We start from the raw sequence: 24,525 nt of genomic DNA, 5'->3' as shown, positions 1-24,525 counted from the left end.
TTCGATTTCTCTCTGTTTGGGGTCAAGCTCTGTTAGATCACTATGGCTGCTTAAAATTCACAACAAAGACCCGTTGACATTTTAGCATTTCCATGCCACAAAAAGAACCTTCGTCCGTTTCGAAAACCTACCCAGTAAAAGCCCAAGTCTGGATCGTAAAATTCATTGAGCAGCATTAATGAGCGACATTAATGGCTTGTTCTGTTTGCTGGCCATATAACATTTTATTGATTTTTTATAACCAACTCCGCTCTGCAGGGGCAGGTGTGATTTTTAGCAACAGTTTCGTGCCAGGTCGCAGCTTGAGCATGGAAATGAGTTAAGCTGATGTTTTAATTAGTCAAATTAGCTGCAGGGAAAGCCGCAAACTGAGTCAACCCCCTGGAAAATAAAACAGAAACAGGAGCAGAAATGGTAGTAGTATAAAAGTAACTGAAAGGGAAAAAGGAGAGCATAAAATTTGAATTTTTAAATTAAATTTCACAGTCAAAGATATGCGCTTACCGCTCTGAATGTAACTGCCATGTGCCAGACGCAAACCCAACAAACCCCATTTGGTTCCCCCCGTTTTTTGCCCAGCATCATCAGATATAGAAATTTTCTGCCCGCTATCTTTAGTTATCTTCCCTTGATATATACTATATATATATATATAGGTATGTATGTGAATGAGTGGGTGGCTCCAAAACAACCCCCAGTTTGAGGGGGCGGCCATGCGCTGTGAGCCAAGTTAAGGGTAGACTGCAAAACGACTGCGAAAAATTTAATGAATGTTTTGTTAGATAACACAGATACAGGGCCAAGTGGTGGGGCAAAAGATACAAAAAAAAAAACGTAGATGAGGGAACTGCAGAAGAGCGAAAGAGATGCCCCGAGTGAAAGATGTTACACTGAGATAGGGATTTAACATCTACTGGGCAGAAACTCGTCCTTTTCCTCTACTTTCACACCCCGAATGGGGGCTTTCCCCTGCTTTTCCACCCATTTTCCCCAGCATCTTGACTGTGTCCCGTTTCGTATCTCAGATGGCAAAGGGCATTGCCACTAAGCGACGACGACTCACAAAGAGAGCGCACAAAAGCTGCGCAATAAATAGCAGTGTAGAGGGGGGAAAATCTATTTACTCGGTACATATTTACTTAGCCTTACATACCTCCCACCACCCAACCAGAAATCTGTGTTTCACTTACAATTAAATATTTAAATGCCTGTGTGTGTTTTTTGTGTGAAATGAAAACGAAATTTGCATAACATCACAGAAGCAAAGAAAAATCCGTAAGATAAGAAAATTTAAAAGAAGAGGCGACCATTTTGTGAGGTTTATATTTTGAAAAAAAAAAATAAAAAACATAAATCAAGCAGCAAAAGGTGTCAAATGTTGGGCCAGCCAAGGTGCGAAAGAGAGGGATATTAAAGCTAAGAAAGAGACGGCAAGTGCCAGGCACAATAACAATGCAAACGCATTTTGTCATGCATTGATAAATCACAATTTATGGCCACAACACTGAAAACCACAAAGCCAACTGAAACAACAGAGGTCACAATTATAGCAGTTTGAATATAGAAATGATTATATATTTTAGTTTAATTGAATTGAAAGCAGTATGGCTTTATTTTTTTTAAAGGAATTGAATTAAATGTATTACTTTACTTTCAAGTCAAGCTAGTAAAATAAAGATTCCCAAATTATTTCGGAAATAAATTGGGAGTATTATATATTATTTTACTATTAAGAAATTTATAATATTTTATAGAGTTCGGTTCTGGACATATAATATTCCTTATGTGCCCCTTGCTTTGGGAGTATTATATATATAATATTATTATAAAGAAATTTATAATATTTTATAGGGTTCTGTTCTAGACATATAACATTCCTTATGTGCCCTTTGCTTTTGATTATTAATCGCTAGCGCCATCTTGTTTCGTGTGGTGTTGTTGTTTTGGCGCTTGCGCTTTTTGCATTTCAATTAAACCCCAAACGCCTGTCAATGTCTGACAGTTTGTCAATTTTCCCATCAGAACCCCCTTTTCCACCCGCCCCTGAGCAGTCAATTATTCCCCTCTCTCTGCATGCAGGCGGGTCTGACATTGATTTATGTGATTTGCCGCTCGATTGTTGGGCCCGTGATTGTTGTACTTACTGTACTTTATGTTACGTCAGTTCGCCAGAATCGAAGTGACACTGTTGGCCAACAGAAGTTGGCCAGAAGTTCGAACACCCATTGCCATTTGGATTGGAATGCGAAACTCTGATCCTGTTTGGTTTTTCATTTTGTATTTTATTTTCAGCTTCTCGCACTGTTTTGTTGCTTTGTCATGTTAACAACTTAATTTATATACGCTTAAGCATTTCGGCCAAGTTGTCGCCTCGGCTGGGAAAAGAGACTGCAGCATAATTACCACAAAACTTCCAGTTTATCCTCACCCATCTCGCCCCTCGTAGGCGTTGAAATTAATTTTGAATTTCTCACTTTGCGCATTTTGGCCGGCATTTTGGCCGGCATTTCGGTCCGCGTGCGCTGTCTGCAGAAATTGTTACAAGCTCGTTAACACAAGACAGTGCCACCAAAAAAAATGCAGACACCAACGGCTCAGAGAAGTGGTGCTCCCTGGCCATATGACCTCTGATTTATGTTAATCGCCAAATCGGGAACAGGTGAGACACACCGAGCAGATCAGATCAGAGCAGAGCAGAGCAAAGCCAAAAATAAAAATAAAAACAAAAAAAAAAAGAAAACAAAACAGATCGAAATCGAGATCGGATCGAAGTCGAATTCAAACTCTCGGAGACGAAGGCGATTCCCTTGTGGCAGAGGCAACAATTAAAAATCAAAGTCAAACATGATCAACGCCAGTTTAAGGCCTCGTAGCCATGTGTTGTACCAGCAGCATGAACAAGCCAAACTGGAAGGCTACACTCAGAGAAATATTGGGATCACACAAAATAAAATCAATTTTATTACCAAAGAGTTATTAAAGCCATTTCTATAAAAAATATCCTGTTCACTTACAGATTTATACTAGTTTTTAAAAACAATTCTAATATATTTCATATATAGGACGATGAAATATTTTCATATTTCCATATTAAAAATGTCCACTATACTTACAGAGATATTCTGAATTCCTAAACCAACATAAATGTATTTCCTATATTGGATTATGATATGATATATGATATTTTCATGTTCCCATCCTAAGATTTTATTATAAATGCTCTGTACATTTACAGAGGTATTCTAAACTCTTGATCCAAAAAAAATGTATTTCCTATATTGGAATATCTGTAACTATTTGAATATTGTATATTACCATCTTCTATAAAGACCTTCTTTCAGTGTCTTTATAGAGGGGGCACCAATGGAGGGGACCATGCCATAACGAAGACCAAAACGCAGACAAAGTCTGTACTACAGAAATGGGGGGAGGGATCAGGCACAGAGGCTGGGTTTTGGGGCTCTCGATTCTTGGTTCTCGATTCTCGATTCTCTGGGCTCGTTGCTCGATTCTCGGTTCTTGTAGCCAATTCGTGGAAATTTAAGCGTGGCACAGACATGATCCCAGCTTGTTGTTGCTGTTGTTGCTGCTGTTGTTTTTGGGCAGTTTTGTAAAAATTGTCATTTTAATGAATTGATGCTGCTGTTAACCCAAGTCGAACGCAAGGCAGCCACAGTTCTGTGTGTCTCCTTCTCCATCTCCGACATCCCCGTCTGAGTATCAGAGTTCTCTGGGCTCCACAGCATTTTTTCTTCTTTTTTTGGTATGCCATCTAAAAAATGTTGTTGCCTGGTGTGTTAAGCAACTTTGTTTTTCGAAGGGGGGAGGAGATACAAAAGGAGGGGTAACTACAGATTCCTGGGGCTGACTTTTGTGCGTTAGTTTTGGCGCTGTTCAATTAGCCGTTGCATAATCAATTTTTTCAAGGATATAGGAAATACACAGAAATAACCATAATTCGCTGGGCATTATCTAACCCTTTTTCCGTATTATTCTTCCTTTATTTATAGACCCTGCAATCGCTGCAAAGTGCGGCCAAAAGGGCGGGCACATCCTGCGCCAACTGCAAGACCACGACCACAACCCTTTGGCGACGCAATGCCAGCGGCGAACCCGTGTGCAACGCCTGCGGATTGTACTACAAGCTGCACAATGTAAGTATCTTAAAAGTTATTTATGCCTACAGTAGGAAAAAAATGTATGAAATATGTGTGGATTTTATAGAAAAACAGGAACTACTGAGCAGAAAATTTGATTATTTTTAACAGCATTATTTTTCAATAGGAATTTACTTTCACTAGAAATCTAATCTCTAAAGTATCTTTTTACACTAACCTCACGGATTTTAGTAACATTTATAAGCAGTTTCTTATCAAAAAATTAATTTAATTATATTTTAATAACATTTATTAGAACTTTGTTCAAGTCTAAGAAACATATTGATTAAGTTAATTGAAATTAAAATGTATCTTAACATTTTCAAGTGCAAAATCAAGCAAACTCCCAAAAACCAATACTTTCTAAAAACTCACTCCCTTCTTACTGTTTTTTTTAATGTTATTTAACATTTTTTTCTGCTAGAAAAATCAAATAATTGGAGTTTTATAATTCTTATTACCAGTCTCTTTAGGCTTAAAGACTTAAATCGTTTTTCCTGATTTAAAGTAAAATTTATCTTACCTTTCTTAACTGCAAAGTGAAGCATATTCCATGTTTCTAAGAACCCTTTTTTGAGTGTAGTTCAGCTCCATTGGTCAGCGGAACTATTAGCTTCCTTGAACATCTTTAGACCCCCACCCCAATCCTATTGATTTTCGATCCGCGCGATTTAACGCCACATTTAACATGGGCATCGGCGAGTGTTTGCCGGACAGGAAGCGCACGCACCCGGATTAAATGTGACAAAAATGAAGTGTCTGGAAAGCCCGCCCTCTTCCGTTTCCCGCTTTTCCGGCCACCCCAGGGGGTTGACTGCCGTTTAGCTTCTCCATTTGTTGCCGCAGCAGGTTGCTGTATTGTTGTGTTGTTGTTACCCCCATGATGATGAATGCCCGATGATTATTTAAAGATGCCAGTTAGCCAATACCCACCACCCACAATCCACCACCCATCGCCCTTCACTTGGCACCCAGCGATAAGCGTCTCTGGTGTTTGGCTGTGAAAATGCGATAAGCTTTTCCCCTGATTTCCAGTTATGGGCAACGCGTGGCAGGATGCTAGAAGAACTCCCCCCTTGCCAGAGTTAATTTATGTAATCGACTACCCGGCTAACTGCATTCAATTGAATAATGTTCAGCCATCTAGGCATCCCCTCGAAGTCTGAAATCTCTTATTAAATATTCATTAGCCACGCTTTTCAGGGGATAAGCTCAAGTTTTCCCCCCACCTTAAGGTTTTTTTTTTGTTTTTTATGTGGATGTCTCTTTTTTATTTTTTGGGGGTTTTCTTTTCGTGGCCTGCAGTCAAGTTTTAATGAGTTTTGCGGTTGAACTTTTGGCACATTTACATGTCAGTGGCCCTTAAGTGATGGGCCACCTGTCTGGCCCACTGTGCCGCACAGTGGCTGTGCGGCTGTGTGGCAAACTAATTAAGTTGCGGCCGCCACTTGTGGCAAAAGCCACTTGCAAGCAAAAGGCAAAAGCAAAGCGGCTGCATTTCGATGGCAATCGGCAAAGGCGAAATATTTTTAATTGAGCCCGTCCATAAAAGGCAAATATCAAAGAGCGAGCAGGCTCACACACACACAGACGCACACATTTGCTCTATATATTTTCCGTAATCTGATTTGCACAAAGTAAAAACTTTTCCGACATACGAGAAAATGCACTTTGGGTGGCTGAACAGGCGAAATGTATTTTTGCAAAAATTTTCCTTCAATTGGACAGTGGCCCATCTCGATAAGATGCCAATCAGCGCGCATTTTTGCCATTGCCATTGCGCCATCTCTTTCTGGCCAAGCGCATGTATGTAGGTGCTCCCTCTCTTTCCATACCCCTTTCGCCGTCTCTCTCTATCTTTTCATCCTAGTGGCTTTGGTTTGGTTTGGTCGCTTTTCTGGCTTGCAGTTCATTTCAATTCAATTCGTTTGTCATTTCGAGCTGTGCCGCCTGTGTGGGCCTCTAACCGAAGTGATTGGCACATTTTATGGAAATGTTGCAGGCACTTTGGCCTAGCGGTACAGTGGGACTTGGCTAAGGGGAAAGAAAGCAGAAGCGCTTAGAAAAAAAAAGAAAAATATGGAACCCTTTGAATGTGCTAGCTTTTATATGATAGGATTATATGTAATTATAGGATTATATGTAATACAAAATCCTTTTTATATATAAATGTTATGATACTTGTTATATAGTAATACTTGATTGGATAACATTATCATCAATCAAATTGATCTACCTTAATTATATTGAGGTATCTTAATCATAAAATGATGTATATAAATTATTTAACAAAAGTATATTTTTCTTTCCTTCCAATTTGGTATAAAAATATAACTTGTTGGTATTATTTTCCCCCTCCCAACAACCCACAACCACTGTAATCTGAAAAACACTCGTTTCTGTATCGGTATGTGGCTCTTTTCTGGATATGCACTTGCTAGATCTTTGATCTGTTATCTGGCATCTGAGCGTGTCTGCTCGGGATTTCCTTGAAATCGGTGTCTATCTTCGAGAATCAGCATGTTAATTAACGGCAAATGAGGGACAATAGTTGAGCAGGTTCAAAAAGTCCTTGCTGACCTGCTGGGCAATGTCCTGTGGCGAAGGAAAACGAAATATAAGAAATCATAAAGGTCAACCTAACGGTGACTGGCGCCGTTCTACCGTCGGTCCCTGTCCCTCTGCATTCTCTGGGATCTCTGGGATATATCGGGTGTATATCTGGTGTATGTATATCCCATATGGGTGTGGTCTGTGGGTGGGCTACTTGCTGCCGCATTTTCCTCCCGGGGGCTGTCAAGTTGCCAGTCAGCTGCAGCGGCGCGTGTTCGCTCCACGCTCGATTTAGATTTTATGCATAAAAAAGTTAATCTGCTGATACTGATGCTGAGGCCAGAGATCCCCATTTGGCAGGGGGCTTTCCTCTGAATTTCTTAATGAGCTAGGCCTGGGCATTAACAACTTTATGCTTTGTTGCTGCATATCAATTAAAGCTCGCCGAGTGAGATTCGCAGCTGCCGTTGAGTTGCTAATTGCGGCAATTTGCGCTAAACGCTAGAGAGAATCAATTACATGGGCTGCCCTGAGATCCTCCCCAACCATCCATCCACAGGGTTTCCTTTCCTATGTAAGTGATACGTTTTTGTCGTCGCATCAAGCAACCCTCCGAAAATCTCGGCTCTTCAAAGTGCTCGCTGGGCAATTTAACAATTTCTCTGTTTGCTTTTTAGAGGGCACACAATCAGAATAATCAAAAAAAAAAAAAAGAGGCACCAACAATGTCGTAATTCACGCCCAGGTAGCCCTTGGTCCTTTTGTAATGTTGCATTTGCCTTTGTGAGCTGCCTCCCCTTGGTTTTGTTGCTAATGTTGCTGCTGCAAATGTTGCTGCTGCTGCTGGGAATGGGTAACCCAATATTGTAATTGTAGCGCAATGAAGCGCATGCTGCCGCTTAGATGTTCGCAAGTGATAAGGAGTTGCATATGAAGAGAGCCCAACAATGGCCAAGGGAACAGCAGCAACAACAGGAGCAACAACAGCAGCAGCAACTGCAGCAGCACAACAGCAACTTCAAGTAAAAATATACTAAAAAAAAACATTACCCGGGTGCCGTTGGGAGCGCTATCAGCGCCAACTAATCGCATTCGCAAATGTCGCTTATCTGATCGTGTAGAAATGCTTGTAATACTTCATTTTCACTTCCCGGTTGCACTCACTCACACTCACTCACACTCACTCACACACACATACACACAGCCACCCCTGTCTCACACAGACAGCGTGTGCAGCTAGCGGCATTTCCGGTCCATGAATTTGCATAAATTTGACCCATTTTAGTGGTCAGTCGCTGACGGTTATAGCCCTCTTTTCGGCCCGCTTTTACTTTATTGATTTTCCACCTACACGCAGGAAAATGGGAAAATTAAAGAAGTATTTTAGCTGTATTTTCATTCATATTAAATGAGAATAAATCAATTTACAAGCCAATTTTAAAAGAAATAAAATAGCCTTGAATTGTAATATATCTTTCCCATATACCAATATAAATTTATATTAAATGTGTCCTCTTTTTTCCAGGTCAATCGTCCGCTAACAATGAAAAAGGAGGGCATTCAGACGCGTAATCGCAAGCTGAGCTCCAAGTCCAAGAAGAAGAAGGGTCTTGGCGGTGGCTGTCTGCCAATGGGAGGACATTTGGGCATGGGCGACTTCAAGCCGCTGGATCCCTCGAAAGGATTCGGCGGCGGTTTCTCGGCCTCCATGGGTAAGCATCTCTTAAAGCCTGCAGTTTAATAACCTTCAGTCCAACTAACACTCGTTTTCCCCGGCATTTTCTTCGCTCTTTCTAGCACAACATGGACACCTCTCGAGCGGACTGCATCCGGCACATGCGCACATGCATGGCAGTTGGTACACCGGCGGCATGGGCGCCCTGGGAGCCTCGAGCGGTCTGCAGGGCGGCTTCTCCACCGCGGGCTCTCTCGGCGGAGCGGTGGTGCCCCACTCGCAGCCCTACCACTTGGGCCTCAGTTCGATGGTGAGTTCAAGAGAGATTCTATACCACTAGCAGCTTTTTGGGAGAGCTTTTAGGGCACAGAGAAAAAACGGGGAACATAATATCCATAAAAGTACCCTAGATGTTTTGAAATTTCAAATACCTTTTATCATCCTAGGACCGAAAATTATCATATTTGTGATTATTATTTTAAAATGGCAAAGAGAAAAAAGGGATCTTAGGAATATTATACATATTAATGTACTTTAAAGGTTTTCAAATATCTATACCTATTATTATCCTGGGTCTAAAAATAATCATTATTTGGGATTATTATTTTGAAGGCCTTGTTTGATTTTTAAACATTTGTCATTTAAGAGTAAATATAGTGTGGATAGCTTTTCAATTTGAGTAGTTGGTAACCCCCTTTACCAAAGTAAAAAGTATTTTTGAAATTTTAAAGAAAAGGTAACTCTTTTAAATGTATATCTCTAAGACTTACCATTCTCTTTTCTAGCTATTAACATGCAAAAATATATTTAAATAAAAGAGATTTTTAGAAAAAGGAGGATTTTAAAAATCTGTAGAATAGCAATAAATTGAATTGGAATTAAAAAGATAAAACTATCTTTTTCTGTGCAACCTTTAGACTTTGAGTAAAATAAATGTATAGATCATTCTCCAATAAATTAAAATTGAGTTAAATAGTTGAAACTTATTTTTCTCTGTGCAAACTTTAGTCTTTAGATGGCAAGTCCTGACTCCATACTAATTTTCCACCTGGATTTTCCTCCTCTTTTCTCCTCCAGGGCACCTGGCGCACTGACTACACGTGATGGAGCGGGAACAACTTGAACAACAATCTGTTCAGTTAAAGCCGCGACTTCTTACCCACGCCTGAATCGACTTCATCGAGAGCAGTAAATAAATCGAGACAAAACAAAAAAAAACGATAAAAACCAGACAAAACACAATGCCAAACTGAGGACTCCTTGGCCAGCAATTGACAGTGGCACCAAGCCCTTGACATCCCAGCAGAGTATAATATAATATAATATGGTATTATATGGAGTGGGGGTGGTGTGCCAACTGGACGAACGCTGGCTATTCCTAATTGTAAACATTGCGTGCAATTTTTAATTATTTAAGCTTTGTCGCTGTTGTTTTTTGCTGCTGCGAGCCGAGAGCCAAAAGCCGAGTGCCGGCAGCAATAACAAAAGCCCCATTAAAATTAATTAAAGGGCTGCACATTACTTTTATTTTATTTTTCCTTTATGGCTTTTCTGTGAGTGTTTGTATAGTTTTTCCTTATGTTTCATATTTCGCTTAATTAATTTAATTTCTCGCCGCAAATTCAGCGTATTTAATTGTGCTTTATGAACTGCCATAAAAACCGAACGAGGGATTGTGAGGGGGAAATTTCATAAATATTTATTGTGTACATATAACAAATGAAAAAAAAAAGAGAATCAAGCACACAGAGAACTAAAATTATTATATACAATAAACAAAAACAGTTAAAATGCACGTCCAAAAGTAAACATTTTTGTATAAATGAAAAAAACAAAAATCGTAGGTTAAGAGAAGTTGCTTGAGATGTTTGTCCTAATTCGCAAAACGCAATTGAAAATTGCACAAATACTTTAGAGCGTATGCCTACTGTAAACTAGTTAAATTCTTAGACTCTAAACAAAACAGACGTGATAAACAAAAAGTAAATTCTATATATATAAATATAATTATAACAAATTTCACTAAGGCGCGCCATTAGCAATTGTAAAATAAATTAAACAAGCAGTTGGGGAGAAAAAAAATGTTTTTGACTAAAAGCAAAGGCCGCCGTCAACTTTTAAAACTAAAAACACACACTTAAATGTTCAATGTTAATGCCTAAGTCTTAAAAATATACACACATAAACATTTAAATATACATAGACTTAAACGTAATGTAAAAAATTTACATAAATTAAATGTTAAAGGCAATTTGTAAAATACATTTGTTAGCAATTTTTGTATAATTATAGAAAAAACAAAAGAGGAAAAACACAAAAAAAAGCAAATCCAACTAAACATAAAACCGTAATCCCCTAAGTTGTGTGTATAAAGCCAGTTTAGTCCTAACCTAATTTATGTCTGAGGTATAAACAGAATACGATATTTATAACTATATATATAAATATGATGTATTATGTGCTAAGTGTAAACGATAAATGTATTGTAATTTGGCCATATTGATAGTTGAATATATATAAATCAAAGCAAAAGTAATGTTTATTTAAAATCGAAACAAAAAAAAATGGAAAATTGTATTAAATTTAATGGCAATCACCAGAAAAATCCATAAAAAAAATCACAAAAATAAATAAAAATAATTTATGAAGAAAAAAATATACATAAAAATACAGAAAAAAAAAACACAAAAACGATTCTAATTGAGGAACGGTAACTGAAGGCTCCGCCGATGATTAATTGCTTTCAGATGAGTGGACAGAAAATCGAAATTGGTTTGGTAATAAATCCAATAAGCAGCCATCGGAACCCGGCCCGCAATGATGTCTCTATAATGGCCATTTATGCTTATGAATTGCTCTTTAAATTTCGATGCGTCTTTGCTACACAAGAAACGTGCTTTGGATACCTCAATTTCGTATTTATTTTTTGGATATTCTAGCCCAATGTTGGTCATTTGTTATGCAGCATTTGTTGCTGGCCATTGAACGCATGAATTATGAGTTGTTTGAAGGCGTGAAATGGCATGTTCTTAGCGCAGTTGTTGGTGTTTTGGTGAAGTGCCGCAAGAACACAGTTCGTTGCCTAAGTCTTTTGTTTTACAGTCAGAATGATGACCGGGCCAGAATGATGGGCAGCTCTCTCCCAACTGCCAAACGAACGCGTGTTAACCGGCCATTAATCCGGCATCCAGTCGAGCAAACTGCAATGACGACCCCATTTGGGCCTTTGTCGCCCGGCATCCGCTTCCGCTGCACCTTGCACCAAGGTCTTTGTTTCGACTTATTTCGTTATCAGTTTTCCCAATTGCAAACAATAATTTGAACCTATCGGCTGGGTATATCTCTGGGCTTTACAATAATTGGGACGGCAATTAGGTGCACGGCACCACCAAGCAGTCAAGCAGGGCCTATTTGTTCGGTTATTGAAATATATATCGCTGGTAAGACAGTGCGTGTATAAAGTGTAAGTCCTGAAAGTTAGTATTGTATTAGTATTGCTGATTCCTTGGATTAATACAAAATCAGTCTTACAGACAGAAAATTTAGAAATACAATTTCGACCTTCTTAAATTTTATCAGGAAATAAATAAAATACTCTCTTACATTTTATTTAAAGCCGACTTATCATCCCCATCCGTGTAAGGCTAGTAGGAGGTTATAAACCTAAAATACTTACGGGAATATTTAGAGTTCAAACCTACAGTGCTAATTTGCTAATTGAATACTTTCCTAAATTTATTAACTTCTCTAGCTGCATACAAAAAAATTTAAGCATTTATATTTGGGACCTAAAATTCTTACATGGAATAATCTAAACAAGGTATTGGGAAATGGTATATTTTGTATTTCCTCATTTTAAAAATACTTTCAAATCGAAAAAGAGAGAATAGAGCGGAGATGGCGTATAAAATTACTTTGGGTAAGCGAAAAGCGACACCAAATTTATTGGTATTTCTTTAGGTTACACAACTCTCATTAAAAATGTACTTAAAAAGTTACAATTTTGAAACGCACTGTACTTAAATGCCATATGCACCTGATTCGTCAGCATCACATGAGCTTAACGTGCTAGGCACTGTCCTCTGCCATTACGGCAAAGTTAACCAAATACAAAGCAAAGCGACAAAGGTAAACCTAATTGCTATATAATTACAATATAATTGAAACAAAATAAGTCATTCGAGCTGGTGCCTTGGAAATTACCCGCAACCCAATCAAAAAAACCAGACAGACACATGCCAAAGTGTCGCACATGTCACGGGTCAATTGTAATGGTAACTGAAACTGTTACTCTAATTCCAATAGCCATTTCGAACATTTCGACCATTTCGAGTCCATCAGACGAAAAAATACGGTGATCAATGCATAAGCAATGACCAGCCATATAAATCAGTTAATCAGCATCTCAGATAAGCGTGGCAATGGGCATATGTTCAGCCAATGGGAAACCAATTCACACACCGATACACACTCGCCCGGGATGATAATGGGGCACGCCACCTGAAACCAGTTGGGGAACATGCAACAAACGACATAAATAAACCGCACTAAATATGAACGTAAATCAATGGGTCTGTCTATGGGATTGGGCCTGGAATTGGGACTGGGATTGGGTTGTTGTTGTGGCTCTGAATGTAGATGGGGTAGGTCTATTAGGGGGAACTCTTGTCTCTGCTGGTCCCATCAAATGTTTCTGGGGACCCCTGCATTAACTAATTAGCTAAAGTCGAGGCAAACAGCAACTCGAATTTATGATATGATTAGGCGATAAGATAGTTCACTTATAATTTGAAGCAGAAACCAATAGAGGTTAGAGATATTTTGTTAAATATTTTAAATACTTAAGAGTTGGTAGAAAAAAGTTATATATATTACTGTTTGAATTCAGAACCCAAAAAAATAAAGATGGAAGTTGTCTTTCCCCTATTCGAGAAGAAAACGTTCTTGACATCAAGACGAAAATGCTCTTGATATTGTTTTTAAAGATCAAAAGATCTTGAAATAGAAATGAGAGTGGTCTCGATTTTATTTTTTGAGACAAAAGAAAACTCTATGTTGATTATTTAAAGTTAAATCGATCAGGCTTACTTTTGAGATCGAGAGAACAGTTTCTTATCATATACCTGATGCTTTAACTTATTACATTATTAAAAGATCTTTTGATCTCTTTTCTGAATTTGATAGTAGTTAACTTAGTTTGCACTTTAGTGTCTATATTCCAAACGTTTACGCTAATCCGATCAATTTGAGTGCATTAAGTCCCGTCAATCAGTGATTAAACAGTTCAATAGAAATCGAATTTGCCTGAGTGCTGGCTGTCCAAGGGCTCCTCTCACTCAAAGGCCGGAGTTCAGGCCAAGACAGCGGCAAATATTTGGTCATGCATTAACTAATTAGTGACAACGACGAGGAGCCCATGGAACAATGCTCCTCCGTCCTCGACCACTTCCTCATTGTCCTCGAGTCCCTGGTCCCCCCAGAGGTCCTCCTCCTCCGTGCCTCCCTTTTGTGGGTTTCGTAATTCCGTTTGTGTTTCAGTTTCAGTTCGTGCGTTTCGACTGCGTGTTTATCTGATTGGAAATGTGCACCCAACAATGGCGACACACACACAAAACACTTCTTTAGATGATTAGCTGCGATAGCCAGGTTATGGCTTCTACCATTCGATTCGATTTAAATGAATTTTAATACCGATCCAAGAGGAGCGAGCCTCGATTGCAATTCAATTTAGATGGCAACAAACATTATAATCTGTGAGGGCGACTTCCATTAGCCGTATTTATCATTGGACACCAGCGCATCAATGGGGATTCGGTTTTTGGTTGGGTTGGCCATTGGACATTAGGCATTGGGTTTCGGGTGCTTTTGGGGGGGCAGGTCAAGTCGGCTGTTAAATGTAATTGGTTCTCGCGCTGGTTGGCTGCTCCTGGCATTCTGGCATTTAGACATTCTGACATTCTGACATTCTGGCTCTCCGGCCATTCCAATAATTTCACAAAAGCTGCCACAGTTTCAATTAAATTTCCGTTATCACACGCTCACAAACAGCTGCATCCCATTCGCATAGCTGGCGCTTGGTCAAACGATTGTTCGGCTGTGATAGCACCTACAACTCATTGCCCTAATTAGAATTATTCTAATGAAATTAAATTGCACAAATTACATTTTGGGTGGGGGCGGGAATTAATTATAGAAATTGCCATATGCCCGGACCATATGCAGCTCCGTCATAATTTGTTTTAGATTCGCACAATCAACTGATTAACGTAATGAGTTTCTGCCTCTGTCTCTCTCTCTCTGGCCGAACGAACAATTTCATTCCACTGCATTTCTCAGCTAATTTGATTAAATTAGGCACGGATGCCACTGGAAATGCAACTGCAACCGTAACTGCATCTGCATCTGCATGTGGCCCATGCCCATGCAATGTCATCACATGTCCGGCGACCAAAGTCCAAACATGGCCAGTGGTCCTTTGGTTCTGGGCCTGGTCATATCAAATGCTTAATGGCAACGGCCCATGTCAATTCGTGGCATATTAAATAGGAAAATTGGCATTGGCAATTGCAACAGATATTAGTTACCTCGTTGGTTTTCGGCGGGAAGGATCTGGAGAGGGGCTGACTGCACATATTCCTAGACTGTGTAGGTAGGCCTATGAATGCCACGGAATCGGAAAACAAGCTGCAGACTCAGCGGCTGCCACAGTGGTTACCAATCATGATTGACAAGGACTGGAGGCTGAAAATATGATATTTTATATGATATCAATATAAGATATATGATTTTAGGTAAAAGATTTTCATAAAATTACAATGCTAAAGCAATTTATCTGATAGAGCTGATAAAATAATTTAATTTCTTAGGCATACTTTCTCAAGAACCTTGGGATCAGAACGCTATGCACCTTATACCACTGTCCAGAACCGGCGCTATCTGGGAGTGCGATCAATTTGTCGCTTGATTGTGTGCGTTTTGCATGGCACATGCAATGAGGCTTGCCTTTTTAGCCCGGCCTAAACCGAAAGTCTTAGCCATCTCCTGCAGTTGAGCCTCCAGATGGAGTAGGAGATGACGACGGAGGCTGTGGAGAGGTTTACTGGCCTTTGGGTTAGTTGTTGACAACCAGCCAGTGGCCATATTTGCGTATTATTGTTAACCAAACGCACAAAAAAAAGGCCAACCTAAGGTAGAGCCCGGCAAATATGACAAAGGCACATAAATTCGGTAGCCCCGCGAGTGGCAGGGATTCTATAAACAAGATGAACAAAAACGAAGGAAAAACATGCAACATGCTGCCCGTCTGTCTGGCCAAGATGCGGTGGAAATTTGTGTCGTCATACCGGCCGAAAAGTGTCAAATTTCACGCAACATGATGCGCTAAATGTGGCCAGAAACTGCCTCCTCTGTTACCAACTCCCTGCCAATCCACTCCAATCCAATCCCAATTCCTTAGCCCCTTTGGCTGTTGCTCCACACAGTTGCATGTTTATTGTAAATATTATGAAATGTTGATACCTCCGATTGCTGGCCTGTTCTGTTCTGTTCTTTTCGCCGGGCTTCTGCCTGGGGAGAATTTATGGATGCTGTGCGATAAATGCGCTTTGAGCATGGCCAAGAAGCTGTCCCGAGAACACGGAGGCATAAATTTCATTTTCCCGAGAATTATGCCACATCGAATTATGGTCCCCGACATCATTTCTTGTGTAATTACTCGAGGCAAGGTGATAAGCTGGCAACACATATTGGCCAATTGCGGTGAGAGTTGGCCGAAACTTTCGTCATCATTAGGGGCCAAACAACATCATCGGGTAGTGCCTCTGACAGGCGATAAGTGGTTCGATCTGGTCACGGTCTCCGACACCGATCGCAACCCCAACCCCTGGAGGCCCGGGCGATAAAACAATGCATAGTTCTCTCTACATTTTTTTTCTTTTTCATTTTTATTCGGACCGTGGACAACATTAACCTGTTAACCCAAACTGACGGCAAACGGCGACGGGCCAAGTCCCCAAGCGAAGTCCCGAGATCCTGAGCTGAGCCCGGCCTGGTGTCGCCTACTTTTGGGACCAGGTCCCGGATTGCCGGCCGTTCGGACGATGGCTTAGCTGAATGCAGTGCATGAATAATGCGCGCCCACAGCTCAATAAATTTTCACTCTTTTCGCCACAGCCCCAACTGCGGTTTATCCGCAGTCCGAGTGGAGGTCTTAGTCGCAGACCAGAAACCGAAAAAATTCACACATCTTGTGCAGGTCCACCCCTCTCGTACTACCTCTATCTGGATGCCTCTCTCTGCACTTAACAAAAAATCCTGTTAAAGTTTTTCAACTTTATTTTAAATCTTACAACTTAATACTCGAAAACAATACTAACATATACATTTACTTATAACTACTTTAAAGTTAAGATCATCATAGTACATACATATATTATAATGGATTCATTTTAATACATATATTTTATTATAATGGATTCAACCTTATCTTAAGTTAATATTAAAATAGGATCCTCTACCTAGATTTCTTGCAGTTCATCGAAGGACTGAACTTGGACTGGTCACAGTGCCCGGCACTCGACGCCACAGCAGGGAGGAGCTCCTCCATGCCCCAGCTGGGATGATTCATTTGCTGGCCACAGAAAAATTCTCGAAAAAAGAAAATAACAGAAATAATAAGAAGCCAGTGCAGGGAAACACAGAACCCCAAGGAGGATGGCAGGGAAAAATTGTTACGAGAACCATTTAAAGGAATTCTCTCGAGTTAGAAGTGGGAGACACGATCAGGGGCAGGGATCAGGAATCAGGAATCGGGGATCGGGGATCCGAAATCGGGGACCACGGTCATGGCCAAAAACAAAAAGATACAACCGAGCATTAACAGACCTTAGCAGACTGCTTGGGGTCTGCCACCACCTAACCCCCACGCCTCCTCCTTATCCAAGTGCTCCTCCACATCCACATCCACCTCCGATGCAGTTGCATTTCGCGATTCCATTTCCTTTTCGCATGATTTCTCAGTGTGCGCGCCCACAATTGTCGAGAGATTAGAGATGCTGTAATTCCATGGTCTGCGATGCCGATTGGCCTGGCTTACTCGTTTCTGGGCTGGGGTAGCTGCAACTTCAACTTCAGCATCTGCAAGGGAAAAGACAACAGCAACTCCAACAACGCCAACACCAGCCACCACGACGACTGCGAAGATGATGATGATGCGGTTGATTTGGGCTTATCACGTTCATGGGAGACTGAAAGACGCTCCAGAGGTTTACACGAACCTCCAAGATTGCGATGTCTATTAGAAACTACTAGATTTCATGAATCTTTTAATGTTTTAAAAATTCGAATTTCAATTTTACACTGAAAAGTTAAAATTTACTCAATGGGGCGTCTTTTGTAACCCGATACTTGAATCAAAACGATTTAATTCAATAACCAGATCAATTTATAACTCGGTCTCAAAACGGAAACAATTCAATAAACTACTTATGACGTTCACACAGTGGATCCCCAAACTAATTTCAATAATGGTTTCATAGGATTACCGAAATTTAATCTCTCAGCTGTCTATCAAGAAATTATTTATAGCAATTAACATAATGAGATGCAAAGTGCCCAAAAACGACGGGCTGAAGATCATCTATGAATATTTGGAGTCTATCAATATAAACTAGATTTTCCGTTACATGTTGGTACTTCGTTTGCGTAAAGCCATTGGTCCTGTGGCGCAATGGATAACGCGTCTGACTACGGATCAGAAGATTCCAGGTTCGACTCCTGGCAGGATCGAAGACAAATTTTTTTTTTAAATCTGTTTTATATGATACAATTTCTTAATTTAACCGTAGTATCCAAGTTAAAGATAAATTATTCTTACTTATATCTACATCTGTAATTAAATGGAACAAATTATATATATTCTACTTTAATTCAAGAACTATTATATGGTTTCTAAGAATTTAACGGTCCTGTGGCGCAATGGATAACGCGTCTGACTACGGATCAGAAGATTCCAGGTTCGACTCCTGGCAGGATCGAAGATTAACTTTTTTCAATTTGTTTTAAAAACTAAATCTTTTTTAATACAAACTCAGTATGCCTGAGCTAAAAATAGGTTGTGGTTATGTATAGCTGCATCTGCAATTTAATAGAACAAATTATATTAATTCTACTTTTATTAAACATTTTTATCTGGTTTCTAATAACCTAACGGTCCTGTGGCGCAATGGATAACGCGTCTGACTACGGATCAGAAGATTCCAGGTTCGACTCCTGGCAGGATCGAGGTGTGCAAATTTTTTTCTTTTTAAATTTTATTTAAAATATTTTAATTTATTATGGGTGGGACGTTCTTTAATACTTTAACTCTAAAATTAGAGGACGGACACGTTCGATATCTAGTAAAAATTTAAATTTATCTGACTCGCGTTTTTTTATCGGTCCTGTGGCGCAATGGATAACGCGTCTGACTACGGATCAGAAGATTCCAGGTTCGACTCCTGGCAGGATCGGGGTAAAACATTTTTTTTAATAAATTTTATTGTAATATTATAATTTATTCTGGGCAAAAGATTTGAAAGACTTACAGTTTAAAAATAGACAACGTATTCTTTTGTAATCTAATAAAAATTGGAATTTATTTGGCTCGCGCTTTTTTATCGGTCCTGTGGCGCAATGGATAACGCGTCTGACTACGGATCAGAAGATTCCAGGTTCGACTCCTGGCAGGATCGAAGCAAAGTAAAATTTTTTTTGTACATAAATATATGTATAAGAAGACGTATCTGACCTCTGAAAGTATGATTAGCAAACTAGATGAGTCGATATAGCCATTACCGTTCTACGTAAACTACTCGCTCAATTTTCAAGCTATCTGCATGGTTCTTTTGCAAAAGTTGGAACTGACCGGATCGGACAACTATATCGCATGGGAACGATTGAAAACTAAGAGTAAAAATATATTAAGTATAGAATTTTTTAAAGTTTTTCAAATTAAAACTTAAAATTTACACCAATCAGACAACACTTTTACCTTTAAAACGATCGGCAAATAGCTGGAAATAGAATTATGTAAATATGTAACTCAACTGTGTTGTAAACGAGGTCAAGTTATACGATATGTAATATTTAATAAAACATCATAAACTGAAAATACCTGTTAGGCGCGCATGTTTTCATCGGTCCTGTGGCGCAATGGATAACGCGTCTGACTACGGATCAGAAGATTCCAGGTTCGACTCCTGGCAGGATCGGAGTTAGCAATTTTTTTTTTTTTTTAATTTCTTATTTATAATATTGGATCTTAAAAATCTATTCATATAGAAGTAAATTAGCATTGTTTTACCTACAAATATTATAAACTTTGCCTGACCCTACCCCACATAATTTTATTTTGATCAAGTTGATAGAACTTTAATTTTAGATTTTATATATCAGCTTTCTCATGTGGTATATACAAATTTACATTTTAAATACATTTATAATGCCGTAAATTTCCATTCTTATCTCAACCGCACTATTGAATTTATTTATAGCTTTAAGATGTTTCGAATTCTCTCGCTGCTTGCTTGCCTTCAACAGGCTGTTTTGCCATGCGTTGATCACCGCCTCCGTGGCGCAATTGGTTAGCGCGTTCGGCTGTTAACCGAAAGGTTGGTGGTTCGAGTCCACCCGGGGGCGACTTAACTTTTTTTTTTCAATTAAAAAAATTTTCTTTTATGTCAAATTCCCAAATTACTTAATCTAAATTGGATTTGAATTGGTATTATTAATTTATAACTAGAATCTCTTTTCAAAAACGGAATCTGTTGTTCGTTACACCTTTTTACAACCCATACGTGTAAACCCCAAAGAGCCCGATGCCCAAGATCTGAGGCTTTGGTGTCTGTGAGTCTGCGTCTGCATCTGCGTCTAACAATGGCCACACTGCAGCGGGTTTGGGCCCAGTCAGAGTCTGGGGCTTAGTTACTTAGTTAGTGCTCCAGCTGGGGGATCTCTGGCTAGCTAGCTAGCTATTCTGCCCCCACCACCAGCCAGCTGTATCCCCCTGGTGCATTGCATAAGAGAAATATTTGTGCAATTTGATTTCGCAGAATTGCGAATTCACTGGAATGAATTCCCTTTTCCCCCGCCCCATTTTGGATGGCGGCTTATGCGCATTATGATTATGATGATACCTTTTGCCGCTCTTTGTTTGCCTGTGTGCCGTTTGTTGTTTGCTGTTACTAGTGTTGTTTTCGCCTTGTTTGCTGGTTTGTTAGCCGCTCGCCGCGATTATGCTTGAAATTCTATGCACTTTTTCGCAGTCAGCAGTCCCCCCCGCCAGTCATGATCTGAGGGCAACTGAGGGAAATTCTGCGGAAAAGCATTTTCTTTCTTTGCCAAGGGACCGAACCGCAGGCCGGCAAGATCAACATGGTCCGATTGTGTTTGCAATCATTACAAACGACCACGACCAGGAAAGCGGATCAGTTTTGATTGGTCGGTGCACAGTTCGAGCAATTTGTTAGGGGGTGCCCCCCACTACTCACCCCATAAACTGGGTTCTTTAATTAAAAAGCTGTAAAAGAGACACTGCGACACGCTGGCAAACATTTAAAATTACATTATGAATTTGGGTCGCACATAAACAGCTGGGGGGAGTGCTATTTGCCTACCCTAGTAAATATAGCTGCTACCAAAATATGTTCTCAAATATGAATGCAGTTAACAAGGTACAGTGAAACCTGTAAACCTTATAATATCATTTTATAACATTTTATTTTTAGGCATTTTTATTAAACATCAATGATATTTGAGTTTATTCCCGCAAACAATTAAATAAATATTGTTCTAAAAAGATTTTTATAATAATAATATCTACCAATATGAGTGTTGTAAAAATGTATTTAAGACTTTTTGATACCAAAGATTTTTTTAGATTATGTAGAACAAATATGTTTTTATTTATATCTTTAAAAATAACCATATAATCAAGTCCTTGTTATTAAATTTGGCCTGTATTTCCTTGTAATTTAAATGCAAGTATGGGACACTCAAGGTCTCTAAAACAGCCCACCCTCCCTTTTGCACCCCCTCCATTTTAGGCGACAAATTTTGGTGTGTGTGTGGAAACACGCCCCTGTGGCACACGAAAATGAAAATGAAATGAAATGGAAAACGTGGAGAGGCCAAAAACGAGTAGTGACCAGAGAACTGGACCCTGGGCAAGCTGCTAGGAAAATGAGACGCTTATCTAAATCTTCATAGTTGGCTAAGCGCGGCACTACCCCTTACCCTTCCACCCCCTCTTGGTTTTGGGTTCCCTTTCGTTCGTTTTTAATTGCAGCCGAAACGTGAGCGAAATGTAACCAAAAATGCAATTGTGGTAGGAAACCGGGACTGCAACGTTTCCTTCAGCGTTCTTTATTTCATTTAGGTTTTTTTCCTTTTTTTGGTCATTCCGTTGGCTAGTTAATCGCGCGCATTCGTGCAGCATTCCTCTGGTTCGGGGCTTCCCCTACTCCAAAACGCCATCCCTAATGAAGAAGGTTCCCTCTTTGGATCCGGCCAGTGGCCAGAGGCCCGACATTTGTCATCGAAACATGTAATTATGCCACTTTGCGTCAGGTTACGAGAAGAACCATTTACCCTACGCACATCTAACAGGGAGAAATGGTAAAATAAACTGAGGAGCCCTTTTGGGACAGACCAAAAGACCTTGACCTTTACCTTTACTACATTATAAATTTGTTTGCCAGCTTGCTATAGTGCATTCCAATGGTTTGTTACGTAGATAAAGTATTTAATTAAGGACAGAAATAAGTTTTGGTGCCCATTACGAATTAAAAAATTTGGCAAATGTGTTGCTTAAGTAAAACATCATTAAAATATTTTATGTTATTTGTGATATTATTGGTGATTTAATATTATATCTTTAATGGAGTAAGCTTTATACGATTGGGTCTATAAACTAAACCGCTAAATATACATATATTGTAAAATCATTTATCTCTCAAATGTTAGATTTTATTGGTGATATTAATGGTGATTTAATATTATATCTGCAATGGAATAATCTTTATAAGATTGGTTCTATAAACTGAACCGCTAAATATATGTTGCAAACTCATTTATCTCTCAAAATAATATGATTTACATCAAAGATCTTGGCTTGTGAGCTCTTGGCAAACTGTTGCAGAAGCATGCTTTTTTCCCTCATAACCCCCTCCCCAATTAGGTATTAATAACGAGTATTAGCATGTTACTTAATCACAACCATCTAAAATATGTGTAATTCCCGGACGAGGCATCTTTCTCCCACAGGCCGCAGCCACATCCGAACACTTGGCACCACGTTGCAGGCAAATGGGACTGCATAATTGTCGCCTCACGTGCAACTCGGGCATTTCATTCTTTATATTTTTTTTTGCTTGAGCATTTCAGGGTTTCAGCACCCAAAAAGCTGTCATTCGCCAAACACACAAAGCCCGCACATGTCAATTAAGTGGGCGAGTGAACCCGAACCCGAACCCAAAGTTTTGCGTCGCAGGCGACATGCGAAGTTGCAGCAAAGATCTGCAAAGAGCCCAGAATGACAATGGCCTCAATTAGGCCAGTAATAAGCCATAAAAGCACTGAGTACTCCCCCACCCCTTTTCGGCCTTATAAAAACCCCTCACGCGATGGCCGTCATTATACTCGGGTACTTCACAAACACCAGAACTCACGGCCCAGGTTTATAGTTCTTCAAGTTTATAGTTCCTCCGGCCGTAATTCTGATCTCTAACTCAATTACACAGCTGAATAGCTGAGTAAAAAATCCAATTGGCAAAACTCGAGCAGCATAAATCCAAGAAAATACAAGAAAATCCTTGGAATTGATGGGCGATTTGTGGGCGGTCGGGGTGAAATGTCCAGCCGAGTGTCCAGCTTTCGGTTTCTAGCGATAAACAAACATAAAAAGTAAACGTCATTCGCATCGCTTCTTCACAGTTCAATTCTTATTTACACAACAACAACAAGGAGCAATATAAGAAGGAAAGATATATCCCAAAGAGAACAGGAAGGTATACAGTGGAGCTTCATTGGGGAGCGATAGAGAAAAATTGAGTTTGGAACTTTAAGAAATCATTTAAATTTCTAACAATAAAAATAAACTCCTAGAAGTAAATACAAATTTGCAAATGGATCTGAAAGAAAACAAAAAACAATCAAAAATTATTATATCGGATCCACATCTTTTAATTTTTATATGCATACCATTTTCTTGGTATTCTTGCAAATATTTTATCCTAAATTAAGCTAGATCCGTAATGTGACAAACAACTTCCAGATGGCCAACATATTCGCCATTCTTGAATAGGTTGGCCACGCCCTTTAAAAAGCCTCGCGGCATTATAGTCGGCCAACCGTCGGTTTTGATGAGCACATCCTTTACATAGTAAACCCCCTTCGGCATGGGACATGGGCGGGTGTCAACGGGAAGATCTGTGTTCTCTCCGTACTTCAAGGTTGCATCAAAGTACGACCAATATGAGTTCATGCTTTTGCAGAATGGTTGTAGGGGAATGGAAAAAGGAAGCGTCTTGTAATCGCCACCGCCACTGGAATCGATGAAACTTTCAGCAGAAACCGAAAATGTATCATCCATGTCTTCCATTATTTCCAAAGTGCCATTTGCCCGATGATCTCGTCCTAAAAATCGAATTGTGCTAAAATCAACGATCTCTGGGCCCGTGGAGTACAGTGATATAAAACGAGCATCATAGGTTTTCGGAAGAAAAGTCTGTAATTTATGAATGTTCAATAGTTAAACTAGTTAGGAATTTGTAAAATTTCTTACATAAGCCTTGCTGACTAGCACTAGTAAAATTAAAAACAGCACCTCCTTCATTGTTTCACATCAATGGAAACATAACTTTAAACTGCAAAACTAATGAGTTGTTTTGGATATTTATAGGAACAATGCTGGCTTTACATTGTACATTGTTTATATGCATTGTATAATTAAATTGTGTACTACCATGCAATATGATTTTGTCAAGTTATCTAACCATCAACAATAACTTGTTTTTTCCAGGGCCTTTTGGAAATTTAAAGTGTTTAAAAAATAGAAAACAAGATTAAAAACAAGAACTATAAATCAAGTCAAAATTCGAATGA

At 39.4% G+C, this 24,525-nt stretch overlaps 2 protein-coding genes and 7 non-coding genes across 10 annotated transcripts in view; 8 read left to right on the top strand and 1 right to left on the bottom strand.

Moving 5' to 3' along the window:
• LOC119560023 (GATA-binding factor C) overlaps positions 1-10,683 on the top strand; it is a 36,775-nt gene extending 26,092 nt beyond the window's left edge. For both annotated transcript variants that reach the window (XM_037873314.1, XM_037873313.1), the window contains exons 6-9: positions 4,011-4,154; positions 8,236-8,422; positions 8,508-8,695; positions 9,463-10,683. In XM_037873314.1, coding sequence (XP_037729242.1) covers positions 4,011-4,154; positions 8,236-8,422; positions 8,508-8,695; positions 9,463-9,489 — 546 coding nt within the window. In that variant the 3' untranslated portion in view covers positions 9,490-10,683. The remainder of the gene's footprint in view (positions 1-4,010; positions 4,155-8,235; positions 8,423-8,507; positions 8,696-9,462) is intronic.
• A 7,415-nt stretch (positions 10,684-18,098) lies between these two features.
• Trnar-acg lies at positions 18,099-18,171 on the top strand. The gene has a single exon. It is a non-coding gene; the product is annotated as a tRNA-Arg (tRNA).
• A 175-nt stretch (positions 18,172-18,346) lies between these two features.
• On the top strand, positions 18,347-18,419 carry Trnar-acg. Its single transcript has one exon. It is a non-coding gene; the product is annotated as a tRNA-Arg (tRNA).
• Positions 18,420-18,593: 174 nt separating this feature from the next.
• On the top strand, positions 18,594-18,666 carry Trnar-acg. Its single transcript has one exon. It is a non-coding gene; the product is annotated as a tRNA-Arg (tRNA).
• Positions 18,667-18,820: 154 nt separating this feature from the next.
• On the top strand, positions 18,821-18,893 carry Trnar-acg. Its single transcript has one exon. It is a non-coding gene; the product is annotated as a tRNA-Arg (tRNA).
• A 149-nt stretch (positions 18,894-19,042) lies between these two features.
• On the top strand, positions 19,043-19,115 carry Trnar-acg. The gene has a single exon. It is a non-coding gene; the product is annotated as a tRNA-Arg (tRNA).
• A 446-nt stretch (positions 19,116-19,561) lies between these two features.
• Trnar-acg lies at positions 19,562-19,634 on the top strand. Its single transcript has one exon. It is a non-coding gene; the product is annotated as a tRNA-Arg (tRNA).
• Positions 19,635-19,987: 353 nt separating this feature from the next.
• Positions 19,988-20,061, top strand: Trnan-guu. Its single transcript has one exon. It is a non-coding gene; the product is annotated as a tRNA-Asn (tRNA).
• Positions 20,062-23,416: 3,355 nt separating this feature from the next.
• Positions 23,417-24,281, bottom strand: LOC119560689. The gene is made up of 3 exons (XM_037874267.1): positions 24,206-24,281; positions 23,623-24,148; positions 23,417-23,552 (listed from the first exon to the last, which is right to left on the bottom strand). The coding sequence occupies exons 1-2, from the start codon at positions 24,254-24,256 to the stop codon at positions 23,660-23,662; spliced, it is 540 nt and encodes a 179-aa protein (XP_037730195.1). The 5' UTR covers positions 24,257-24,281; the 3' UTR covers positions 23,417-23,552; positions 23,623-23,659.
• Between the last annotated feature and the right edge of the window lie 244 nt (positions 24,282-24,525).

The sequence above is a fragment of the Drosophila subpulchrella genome, unplaced genomic scaffold (genome assembly GCF_014743375.2).
Source record: "Drosophila subpulchrella strain 33 F10 #4 breed RU33 unplaced genomic scaffold, RU_Dsub_v1.1 Primary Assembly Seq354, whole genome shotgun sequence".
Classification (NCBI taxonomy): Eukaryota; Metazoa; Arthropoda; class Insecta; order Diptera; family Drosophilidae; genus Drosophila; species Drosophila subpulchrella.
The sequence above is the reverse complement of the archived record's forward strand: the minus strand, read 5'-3'. Positions and strand labels throughout refer to the sequence as shown.